Consider the following 12,736-nt stretch of genomic DNA (forward strand, 5'->3'; position numbering starts at 1 on the left):
TGAATAACTAATGTTTCAAATTATTAGTCATTCTGATTTATATTCATCCCTGCAGTTTCCATTAATTTAATTACCCCTGCCATCAACGTAGTTGCTTTTGTTACTGCAGTTTGAACTCTGGCTTCCTTTTCCCAGGAAATTAATTTGTTAGGTTTTTCCAGATGATTGCACTCTTGCAACTTCTACACAGATTTTATAACCTTGATTTTTTTACTTTTCTTTTTGCCACATTTTTAGAACTATTTAACACATGTTTAGAACGTATTAAGAAGCTTCCTGCAGCAAACTTCAAATGACATAGCTTACCCCAAGTTTAGCACAGTCTGACGGTTCCTCTGGAAATACAGACGGGTGGAGGCTTTGGGGCTTGCTGGAGGGACTCGGCCTCCCCCTCCTCAGCCTGGGATTAGCTTGAACCCTTTTTTGACCATCCCGACTTTGCCTCTTATCTAACCTAAATTCTTAATCTCCCACCTGTTCTCATTTCTGTCCTTTCTCTTGTCAAGGCCCAGAGCAGCTGTTCTCAATGCTTTGTGTTGTAACATTCCACATGATACTCAGTAAAAGCCTGAGTATCTCTTACTCTTGCTCGTGATTGGGTTTTGTGGCTCTCCTCTGGACCATCTCCAAATTCTCCTGCTCAGTTCTAGCAAGCTGGCCTAGAGTTCTCAACCAAGGGTCTGACTAGCACAAGAATTAGCTCGTGGTTAAAACCCTTCGGCTCAGGACTGCAACTGCCTCATAATGAAGTCATTTCCCTTTCATTCTGAGCTTGCAGTCATCAAGGATTAATGCTACCTTCAGTGTTTGCCTAAATGGTAATGCTTTCTGGAACGGAAAAGAGCTGTGGTAATTTTGTGGGGATAACAATGATAACATGAGTCACCTGAGGGTTTAGCGTAAATAATTCAGAGTTGACCTGGTCTCTCTGAAACACGTGATGACCTTGAGACACGAAAGAGTGAAAATGAGTGCCTAGAGCTCAGGAGAGTGATGGGGGTAGAGAGAACTATTTAGGAGACATCTGGGAGACAGGTGTGGCCAAACCTTTTGCCGAGCACACTGTGATTACAGGTGAGCAGCTGGGAAGGAAGCCAGATCACAAGAAGTTCAAGACCATCCATTCTAAAAGTTAGGCAAAGGCAAGAAGGAACAAGACAGGAGTGTGTTCGTGCAGAGGCAGGTACAGGTAAAGCTAACAATGTGAGAACGGAGTGTTTTGAGCCTTCTCTTAGGTAGAGGGAAATTGGCTTTAGAGAAATAGAGAATTTCTTGGGGGAGGGGATTAGTTTAAAAATAAGAACAGTTCAGGGCACCTGGGTGGCTCAGTAGGTTGGGCGTCTGACTCTTGATTTCAGCTCAGGTCATGATCTCACAGTTGTGGGTTCGAGCCCCACGTCAGGCTCTGAGCTGACTCTGAAGCCTGCTTGGGATTCTCTCTCTCTCCCTCTCTCTCTGCTCCTCACAAGTGTGCACCTTCTCTCTCTGTCCCAAAATAATAAACTTTAAAAAAAAAAGTAAGAACAGTTCTCTCCCTATATTTATTAGGGCAGCACGATTCAATAGCATTTTCTATGGTAATGGAAATATTCGATGTCTGTAATGTCCAATATGGTGCACACTAGCCACATATGGCTCTTCACATTTAAATTTCAATTAATTCAAATGAAATAAAGTTAAAATTCAGCTTCCCAGTTATACTAGCCACATTTGAATTGCTCAATAGCCACAATAATTAATTGAAATTTAAGTGTGAAGAGCCACATGTCGCTAGTAACTATTGCATTGGAAAGCTCAGAGTTAGGGTTATTACTACCTAAAGTAAAAGATTAATCTGAAAATACCAGTGTCTTCAAACAATACAAGTTATTTCACCTGTATCACATGCAAACCAATCAATACTGGGGTGTGGTGGTGGGGAGGCTTTATCACCACCTAGTCATTTGGAGATGCTTGTTTCTTCCATCTTGTGTGGCTGCCACCTTCAACATAAAGTCCTCAAGGTTGCTGTGGAGAGAAAAGAGAGGGAGTACAGAGGATCTCTTGGGAGGTTCTATGGGCCACATTTAGAAATGGTTACATCACTTTACCTTCTCCAATGGCTAGAAATAAATCACATGGCCCTACATAACTGCAGGCTAGGCTGGAAAATATTTAACCATGTGCCCAAAAAGAAAAGGAAACAGGTTTACAGACATACGACATTACCCTGATACATTTATCAACAAGAAAAAAAATTAAATTTGCTGAGAGTTCTGGGATCAGTCTCCAATAACTTCTCCATGAGGAACTGGAAATGAATCTTAACCAGCGTGCTGGAGACATGCATCTGGTACAATTCTAGATGTAAGGAAGAGACTAAAAGATCAAAATGGGCCCATGGGATTAAACATAAAACAAGGATCAGGAGGAAGAAATGGAATTAAAATAGAGAGTAGGAAATGTGGGTTTTGCTGAGAGAGAATCACATCTTCCTCCAAAAGGAAAACAAAGGGAAAGTGTGAGAATATAGAGATTTTGAGGTGAAAAGGGGAGAAATGACAGAACCTTGGGTTGAATCACTTTGTGTTCTCTGAAGACAGAAGGAGGAGCTGTCTGCTGGGTACAACAGGGCTGGGGAGCCATTTGTGTAGGTGCTTAAATGAAGGGAAGAGACTTGGCACAGGTACTGTGAAGAATGGCTGAGGCCTTTGCTGAAGAATCTGGAAGGAATCAGTTTAACCTGAAGACCATGATCTCTCATAGGATGTCAGGTAAATTGGAATGCATATCTTCTTTTTCTCTTGATAGATATCCCTATGGTAAGCCATAGCATCCTGTTAATCTTGTTTTTTTCATAGCAATGGACTTGGAAAATATAACTTAAACTTTTTCCTTCTGCCATAATTAATATACCAGTATAAGCGTAAAACATCAAAGCTAGTGAATAAATTAGCATGCAAAATTTTCAAGAAAGATGAATAGAAAATACTAAAGCTAGTGATTCATATTTTGACATCGGATGAATTGTCAACACTGCATCATTTGATATTTGAGAATCACATTACTTCTTGTTACTAAAACTAGGAAGAAAATACAAATATTCTTTCTCGGAGATATTGAAAAATCTTGGAATCACAACCAATAGTTTAATATTATCTTCTGTATTTACCTCTTACTCCCTATTCTACCTCTTCAACTTCCTCTGTACCCATGGTCTTAAAGAGATCTCTTAGAAAACATTCATTATTGGGGTGCCTGGGTGGCATCAGACTTCAGCTCAGGTCATTATCTCACAGCTTGTGAGTTCCAGCCCCACGTTGGGCTCTGTGCTGACAGCTCAGAGCCTGGAGCCTGCTTCGGATTCTGTGTCTCCTTCTCTCTCTGTTTCTTCCCCACTTGTCTCTGTCTCTCAAAAATAAACAGAAGAAAAAAGAAAACATTCATTATTTAATATGAGGTGGGGTGGGAGGGCAATATCTCACTTTATTTGGTTGACTTTTATTTTTTAATCTGCCCAGATGTTCTTCCAGATCTCCTTTCTTATTAGTCCATGTGCATTGGGGCTGACTGATTTCCAGGCTCCAAAGGTGACCGTTAAGATCCAAGCCTGGCCAATCAGGCCATTATACTCCCCTGCCCACATTAATGGGCATGAACCAAGCCAGACCAATCTAAATTTCCCTTGAGATTTTAACTGGAAACAATGTGAGTTCTGAGGAATGTAAGTCTGGGTACTTGTAGGCATCTTTGTCAACACACTGGGACAGCTTGACCTGAGAATGAGGTCAACATGAGGCAAAAAAGATCCAATAGTTACAGAGTGACGAGACAGAGATACAGAGACAGAGGCAGACAGGGACAGCAAAACAGAGACAGTCTGGAATTTATTAAGTCCCTGGATCCAGCCATACTTGAATCCGATGCCCCTGAGGATTTCAGTTATATGAATCGAGTTCCCTTTGTAACATAACCTAGTAAGAATTAGGCTTTTGCTACTAATAGTGGAGAAAGTCCTGACAGTTAAGCTTTAAAAGTAAAGGTTCAGGCTGAAGAGGAGAGAAATTTGAACAATGGAATGCAACAAGTAGTCCCTGCATTTTTATCTCCCTCAAATCTTTGACCTTTTTGATAATGGTACTTATGACATGTCCCAGGGGACAAGAGTAGAAAAGAAAACAAAAGAAATGAAACCGCTTTCTCAATTGCTGAGAAAGCTCAGAGAAGACCTGGAGAAAGATAATGTAAAATCTGGGCTTTGTCAGGGAATTCACTTGATAGTGTCTCAACTCAATACTACTGCCTATTGGTTACTGGATTAAGTCAGACAAGTTGGTCAGAGTTGTGTTAAGACGTAAGGGGATTCACATGGGTTGAGCGTCAGTTTGCACATTAGTGGCTATGTGACATTAAAAAATTGTTAGATATCTTATGGTCTTCTGTAACCAGAAATGGATAAAATATCTTCTGTGGCAGAGACAGCAATTATCCCCTAATATCCATTATTTCCTTCACCCATAGTAACAAAATATTTAGCTAAGCACATGCCTTCTCATTTCCCAGTCTCCTTTGCAGCTAGGTGTGGCCATATGACTAGGTTATAGTTATAATCATGGGATGCAAGGAGCACTGTCCACTGTAGATTTGGGGAATCTTCCTTAAGAGACAACTGATCATATGGTTAGTCATTTAAAAGTCTGCAAATGCCATTAATAGGGAATTGGTTAAATTATGGTACATCCTCCCATAACCCTCCCAGACAGAATTAGCAACATTTATTAGACACCCTCATAGCACCTTGTTTTTCTCCCCAGTTAGACATGTAATGATATTTTACTTTTTAGAATTATTTAATACCTGCCTCCTCTATTTGACTGTAAATTAATGAAGGCAGGGACCATGAGGGCAGGTATTCTATGCCCAGTGCTTAGCACCATGCTGAGTATACAGTAGATGTTTAATATCAAATGTCTAACAAACACACACAGAATATTATGCAGCCACTTAAAAGTATGATAATGTAGAATTGTTTATTGACATGTCAAGTTACTTGTGATATAATGTTAAATTAAAAAATCAAATTATAAAATAGTAGATAAAGCATGATCTCATTTTTATAAAAAGAATAGCTATGTATACAGATACCTTGATCAAAATGTTAATAGTGGTATGATCATGGATGATTTCATTTTCTTTTTGACTCTTTGTACTACCTAAATTTAAAAAATAATAACATTCATTTGATCCATTATTTTCTAATTTACAGGTCATTTTCATTTTGAAAAAAAATCAAGCAGATTTAAAACAACCTTTTTTCTCACAAAATTTCACTTGAACATATAGTAATCAATTAGAAAACATTAGAAGCAAGCTGGATTTCTGAATGCAAATCAAAACATTGGATTATATTCACCTTGATGCTATTTCTGATTAAAGTGGGCCTCTTACAAAATGATCATTATGATACTTTCATTTCTGTATGAGATTTATTATTTTAATGTCCATAATTACTCATTAGACTCTTCTCTCTCTTGATATGCACATTCCTTCTTAGGATATGGAGAATGGAATACATCTTAATTTCTTATTCTATTCTATGTTTTAGCTGAAGACAAGAAAGATAAAAAATAGTTAAAAGGCAATGGACTTCTAAATGTAAGACAATGTCAGCGGCTGCTACATTTAAAGCACTTCTCTTACATGAGGCAAGTTTGCAGAGGTGGTTTTTTTCCTAACAACACACCAAAAAGTTACCAATTCTAAAAGAATATTCATTTTAAGCAAACACTTTTGATAGCCTTACTGGTTATAAAACTATAACTGGGATTTTTTTTTTTTTTTTTTTTTTTTTTTTTTTTTTTTTTTAAATAAGCTCTATGCCCAAGGTGGGGCTTGAACTCATGACCTCAAGATCAGGAGTCACATGCTTTTCCGACTGAGCCAGCCAAGCACCCCTATAATTGGGCATTTTTAAGATTAGCTTATAATTTTCTCTTTTAAAAGATATTAGTTTATATAAACAAGACATTTACAGATAATCTCTACAAAGCAACATAACCGTGGATATCTTAAAAGTTTAAGTATAATTGCACTTTTTTATACAACAGTTAGCATTATTGTGGGGAAATGAAAGATACTTTTGTGTGTAAATTCCATTTCCCAACTAAGTGTAATTGAAAAGTTTCATTAAGGGGCAATCTAAAATTAAAAGAGGAAAAGAAAAAAAAATAGGGTAAATACCAGATATTGCAATCTGTCTTTTAGTAACGTTAATTTCGTTGTTCTTCCTAGTTTCAGTCCATGGACACAAAGACCTCAGCACCATAGTAAGAAGTCACACTATGACCTACAAAATGTGACAGCCCCGGGAGAACTATTACACCGTTATTCATTTTCTGTAAAATGTCTAACAGAACGGAGATAAATATTGTGCCTGGGAACCTGAATCACACAATACAAATCATTTATAATACAAATTGTGACGAAGAACGTGTGCTGTGCAGCGAGGCTCTACATGTTCTTTGGACGCTGAAAAAGTTCAATGACGCCTTATACTCTTCATTTCAGATCTAGGAGCATAAAAGCTGGGTTCTCTAAGTAGGATTTCCACAAATTAGAGAAGCGTGACATTGTAGCACCATCGATAATTCTGTGATCAGCTGACCAGCTCACGTTCATTATCTGTGCCTTAAACACTTCTCCTTTCTCGTTAAATCGGGGAAGGACCTAGAAATAAGGCAAAGAACAGAGTCAAACTTCACTTGCTCCAAGTACAAGCTCTAGCAACAGCAATGGTGAAAGACTAGGCAACCCCCCTTCCTGTGACAGAAAAGAAAGGGGCATCCCAACGACTTGAAAATTTTTCCCATCTCTGTACCTGCCTCAAGCTTTTCAGTTTCTCCAAGGTGCTTCCTGTCTCCTGTATAATTTCCTTATATACAGTAAATCTCTTCTCAGATTTCAATTTGTTTTTAACAGTTATTTATTGAGCAGCTACTATGTGCCAGGTACTCTTCTTGACTCTGGGGCTAAACCAGTGAACAAAACAAATAACAATCCTTGCCTTCCTGGAGCTAACATTGTATGGATAAAGAGAGAAAATTAAGATAAATAAGCAAAATATATAGCATGTTAGAGAAAAGTACAAAGGAAAAAATAAAGCCATGTGGAAAGGGGAGAGAGTGTAGGCAGTGGCTAGATGTAGGCAGCATTTTTTGTTTGACACGGTGGGCAGGGAAAGCTTCACCATCGTTTCCTTACTGAAGGCAGCGAGGAAACAAGCCACATGTATCTTCAAAGAGAGACAGGGGAAACATGACTTTGGAGTGTTAGAGGAACAGCAAAGTAGGCAGGGTGGCTGCAGTGGAGGGGCAGGGGTGAGAGGTGGGAGATGAGGTCATGGATGGAGCAGAAAGAAAGTGGGGCCCACTGTCAAGGGCAATGCTTCTCAATCTGTTTTTGGTAAATGACTTATTGTTATTAAAAAAATTTTTTTAATACAGGGGCACCTGGGTGGCTCAGTTAGTTGGGTGTCTAACTTTGGCTCAGGTCATGATTTTGTGGTTCATGGGTTCGAGCCATGCATCGGGCTCTGTGTTGACAGCTCAGAGCCTGGAGCCTGCTTCGGATTCTGTGTCTCCCTCTTTCTCTGCCCTTCCCCAACTCATACTCTCTGTCTCTCTCTCAAAAATAAATAAATTAATTAAAATAAAATAAAATAAAATTTCTAATCCATTGCAAGCTATTTTTAAAAAATATAGTAAAAGTAAATTACTAAAAGAAAATTTTAAAAGATATATAAAACGCAAGCCCTAACTTCTTGTATTAGATTCAATACACCAAAAATCACCTGTCAAACTGCTGTGAAAGCATCTAAGCCCTACTCTCCCTTTCTGTACTGGTGTCCTCACAGTCTGGATACAACATTCATGGCCTCACATGGGTACCTGATCACACTGCGTAGCACCAGTGGAAGGCCATATAGGCCACTGCAGCTACTTTGGCTCTGATCTAAGTGAGGTGAGAAGTTATTGGAGGTTTCTGGGCAGAATGGTCATTTACTGAAAGGGGAAAACTTCAGGAGGAGTAAGTTTGAGAGTTTGAGAGTGGGGGGTGGTGAGGAAAGGAACAGGAAACTCAAGATGCCTAGTTAGATATCCAATCAGGATATATGAATTTCCAGATCAAAGGAGAGATATAAACTTGAGTGTCATCAGTATATAAATGGTGCTTAAAGCCATAAGATGGGATCAGATAAAGAAAACGGCCAGAAGGGGGCCCAGGAATACCCCACAGCTTAAAGAGAGAATCAAAATCTTCCTTGGGAGATAAGGAAGTTTCAGCAAAGGAGCCTCAAAGGGAATCAGCAGTAGACAGAAGGAAAGTCACAATAGCAAGGTATTCTGCAAAGTCACAGTGAAAGAGGTTTTCCAAGGAAGTGGGATGGCTCAATTGACTCAGGTGCAGCCAATAGGTCAGGGAAGACAAGGACAGAGAACTGAGTTATGTGGGGGTTTTCATAACTTAGACTTTTTGGCAACAAGACGTTCAAAATTTATAGTGAAAACAGAAAATGACCAAGGACAGATGACACTATGAAAGAAAGGGATTGGAGACACACTATTTGTTCCCACCCGACAAATATTAGAAGACTTATACTCCAAGAACTATTCTTCATAGCTTGATGAAATCATGGGTAACAATGATTTGGTAAAAACACACCTATTGAACAGATATCTGCACACCAATGTTCATAGCCGCACTATTCACAATAGCCAAAAAAAGAAAACAACTCAAATACTCATTAGAGATGAACAGATAAACAAAAAGTGATGTACACAAGCAGAGTTTGTTGGGCCAAGGAAACACTTCAGGAGATGGATGGTGGTGTGGTTGTAAACACATGAATGTACCTAATGCCACTGAACTGTACACATTAAAATGGTAAACTTATGTTTTGTAGATTTTACCATAATTACACACACACACACACACACAATCCAGAAGAAAATACATCTTATCTTTAAGGAAAAAGAAAAACAAAACTTTCTCAGATAGGTATGATGGCTTGGAAACTGTAGGAAGTCAGAATTCTGTGAGATTCAAATGCTGGGTGGAGAATGGGTGACAGGGAAATTATATTCAGAGACACTCCTGATTTGTAAAGAACAGAGTCTCACTATGTGTTTCTGGATCTCTCTCCCTATCTCCTCTCTATGCTAGAAGGGAGAGTAGATGCTAGGAAAAAGGTATCTTATCTGTAAGAAAGCAAATCAAAGGCTGAATGAGGGACACCTGGGAGGCTCAGTAGGTTAAGCGTTCGACTCTTGATTTTGGCTCAGGTCAGGATCTCACAGTTTGTAGGATCCAGCCCCATGTCGGGCTCTGTGCTGGCAGGATGGAGCCTGCTTCGGATTCTCTCTCTCTCTCCCTCTCTCCCTCTCTCTCTCCCTCTCTCTCTCTCTCTCTCTCTCTCTCTCTCTCTCTCTCTGCCCCTCCTCTGCTCATGTGCGCTCTTGTTCTTTCTCTCTCTCAAAATAAATAAGTGAAGGTTAAAAAAAAGTTTGAAAATACTGGAAGTGCAATTACAGAGGCTTTATATTCTGTTTTTGGAAGAGAATGCTTAACACTGAAAAATTATTGATCTGATGAGGGCAAGGTTCATATTTATGTTGCTTGGAACTCTAGTTACATGTTGTCTCTGCTTCAAAGCCTTCCATTCAGATAAGTAACATTTTGTTGTATTAAAAGACTCTAACGAGGGGTGCTTGGGTGGCTCAGTTGGTTACATGTCCAAATCTTGGTTTCAGCTCAGGTTCATCATCTCACAGTTCCTGAGATCGAGCCCCACATTGGGCTCTGCACTGACAGTGCAGAATCTGCTTGGGATTCTCTCTCTACCCTTACCCGTCTGTCTCTTTCTCTGTCTCTGTCTCTCTCTCTCTCTCTCAAAATAAACAAACATTAAAAAAAAAAAAAAAAAAGGCTGAATGAAAGTATCTGTGGAGGCTTGGATGCCAACACAAAAGTAATACTCATGAAAGACAAGTCCCAGGGATACTCAGTGTGGAAGCATCATAAACATAAAGAAAAAAGATTCTTCCGAAAGCATGAAGACCAAAATCATAGTCAATGTGGTGATGACATTTAATAATGGTGGTACTGAGATGGAATCCAGGGGCTTACTTCTTTTAACTCTAGTGGTTCTCAACACTGAGTTAATAGGGATGCCCAAGCCCTATCTGCTACACCCCCCAATTGTGATTCAGTTGGTATAGGGTGAGCTTAGGCATTTTTTTCCCAAGGTCCCCACATAGCCAAGGTTAAGAATCATTGCAACCCTTATTCTAGGTCAGTGTCTCCTAAAACATGGCCACAGGTCACTCATGTTGGAACCACCTGGGTTCTTATTTAAAATGTTAAGTTCTGGAAGCTCGGTCCCCAAGGCTAAGAATACTGCAATTTTTTTTTTTTTTTTTTGAAGTTTATTTATTTTGGGAGAGTAAGAGAGAGAGAGAGAGAGAGAGAGAGAGAGACAGGGAAGGAGAGAGAATCCCAAGTGGGCTCCACACTGCCAGTGCAGAGCCTGATATGGGGCTCGAACCCATAAACCGTGAGATCACGACCTGAGCCAAAACCAAGAGCAAAGACGCTTAACCGACTGAGTCACCCAGGTGCCCCAAGAATACTGCATTTTTAACTAGTACTCTCAACAATTCTTGAACAGAGCGAAGTTTGAGAAAAATTCTCTAAATGGTGTCTCACTGTGCTATAAACAATAAATTTATACTGGCCTACTATTATCTTTGGTATTCGGAAATGAAAATTTTTGATAGAAGTAGATTGGCTATATTTGTGGTTATCCATGATGACTGACATCAGTGCCTGGCATAAACCACGATGGTTGATCCATACAGAACAATGCAGATCACCACCATGTTATACACAGAGGCAGACACTAGAATTGCAGGCCTACCTCTTAGGAAGAAATAACTGGCCTACTGAGCCAAATGTTACACTCAAACCTACAAAGCAAGGGAAAAAACCGCTGAAATGTCACTCTGTTGTGTTTACTCTCCCAATTTGCTAAGACTCTTTTGCCAGTTAGTTGATAAACATACCTTGATGGATCCGAGAGCCCCAATTGCTACTTCGGGTGGCAGTATCACTGGTTTGGCATAGGTCCCACCAATCTGAAAAAAAAAAAAAAAAGAAAAGGAAAAAGGAAAAGTAGAAAAAGTAAGCTTTTGGGGAACAAATGGGAAATGCAATATTGTATTTTTCATTGAATATATGATCAGAAACCTTAAGTTATGGTTTAAGAATTTGAACATTCCTATTACTCACTGATCCGATGTTGGAAAGGGTAAATGTTCCTCCTGTAAGGTCAGTGGTACTGAGCTGACCTGCAGAGCCCAATTTCTGAAGGCGGTTCAACTCAGTGGCGATCTCAAATATAGAGCAGATCTGAACGTTTTTCACATTAGGGACAATCAACCCCTGCTCAGTATCCATTGCTATCCCAATGTTGTGAGAAGCCTAAAAAAAAATTATAGAGTAAGCCTTTTCATAAGTTAACAGAAAAGAAAGGAACAACCTTCACTATCGTATAAAAACAACTGCCAAAAACTGTTTCTACCAGATTGGTGATGATTTAAATAATTTTTAAAGGATTTTAAAAGGATTTTTTTCTAAAAGATAAATTTTTATTGGTAAGAATATAGGGCAACAGGCTATTTCTATACATTACTAGTGGATATATAAGCTGGGGGGTATATAAGATTTTCTTGGGAATATTTATCAATATGTACCAACATTTATAAAACTTTGTGTTTAGGAGATAAATATAGAAGTATATAGAGATACACAGGGATATTGAGTTCAGACTAAGTCTGAGAAACTGCAAACAATCAAAGTATTTATCAATAATAAGCCACTGGTTAAACAAATAACAAAATTATGTTTATTGACATGTAATGATGTCCATTATATATTAAATGAGAAAGGAATAAGTTTAAAACCTTTAAGTTAAAAACACAATATGTATAAATACATATGATTTTTTTTTAAGTATGTGAAAATAAAATCCTGGAAGGATGCACATCTCCACACAAACAGTAAGTTATTTTAGGCTCATAGGATTGAAGGTAAAGATGGTTACCTTCTTGTCTGAATATTTTTTGCAACAAGTATATACTTAATCAGGAAATTGTATTAATCATATGTATGAATCATATTGTATGGGAAGATTTTAAATCCGACCAGCTAAAATATCTAAGCTCACTTTCTAATAAGAAATATAAATAAGGATCAGCATCCCAAAAAGTGTTCTCAGTTTCAATAAATCTTCAGTCCAAACAGAAGAGTTCACTCAAGTGGAATCCATACTTTCATTACTTTTCCTATTTCTGGTTAAATTATTCTGGTTTTAAAAACTGCAGGAACTCCATTTTGAGAGAGGTTATTCCTTTGAGGGGAGGATATGCACAATGGTTAACATAATCCATTGCTTGACAGCCATTTATTTCTATTATTTTAAGCGATAAACCAAAGGGGCTTAAAAATGGTACTCCATATATCTGAACAGTATCATTATTAACAAATAAAATCATTAACAATAGTAGCAAATTATACTTCGGTTTAATATTTTATCTCATACCTTTAATTCTAGTCTAAAAAAACCCCGCTGTTTGAGGTACAAAAGATTTTCTAACCTACAAGTACATCTGCACTATTTTCTGTATTTGCAAGAACTTGC

The 12,736-nt window shown here is 38.4% G+C and overlaps 2 protein-coding genes and 1 long non-coding RNA gene across 4 annotated transcripts in view; all 3 read right to left on the minus strand.

Moving 5' to 3' along the window:
* The window catches only part of LRRC39 (leucine rich repeat containing 39), a 31,090-nt gene extending 27,812 nt beyond the window's left edge, over window positions 1-3,278 (minus strand). Inside the window, exons 1-2 of one of the 2 annotated variants that reach the window (XM_042953040.1) lie at window positions 3,152-3,278; window positions 1,876-2,007 (exon numbers count right to left, since the gene is read on the minus strand). The gene's annotated coding sequence lies outside the window, so the exon portion shown is untranslated. Of the gene's footprint in view, window positions 1-306; window positions 1,299-1,875; window positions 2,008-3,151 lie in introns of those variants that run through there. The other variant, XM_042953041.1, reaches the window with a different exon arrangement.
* A 1,705-nt stretch (window positions 3,279-4,983) lies between these two features.
* On the minus strand, window positions 4,984-5,807 carry LOC122227558. The gene is made up of 2 exons (XR_006206119.1): window positions 5,393-5,807; window positions 4,984-5,192 (listed from the first exon to the last, which is right to left on the minus strand). It is a non-coding gene; the product is annotated as an uncharacterized LOC122227558 (long non-coding RNA).
* Window positions 5,808-5,875: 68 nt separating this feature from the next.
* The window catches only part of DBT (dihydrolipoamide branched chain transacylase E2), a 52,567-nt gene continuing 45,706 nt past the window's right edge, over window positions 5,876-12,736 (minus strand). The window contains exons 9-11 of the mRNA XM_042953042.1: window positions 11,326-11,517; window positions 11,100-11,171; window positions 5,876-6,705 (exon numbers count right to left, since the gene is read on the minus strand). Of these exons, the coding sequence (XP_042808976.1) occupies window positions 6,538-6,705; window positions 11,100-11,171; window positions 11,326-11,517 (432 nt within the window). The 3' untranslated portion in view covers window positions 5,876-6,537. The remainder of the gene's footprint in view (window positions 6,706-11,099; window positions 11,172-11,325; window positions 11,518-12,736) is intronic.

This window comes from Panthera leo, chromosome C1 (genome assembly GCF_018350215.1).
Source record: "Panthera leo isolate Ple1 chromosome C1, P.leo_Ple1_pat1.1, whole genome shotgun sequence".
Lineage (NCBI taxonomy): Eukaryota > Metazoa > Chordata > Mammalia > Carnivora > Felidae > Panthera > Panthera leo.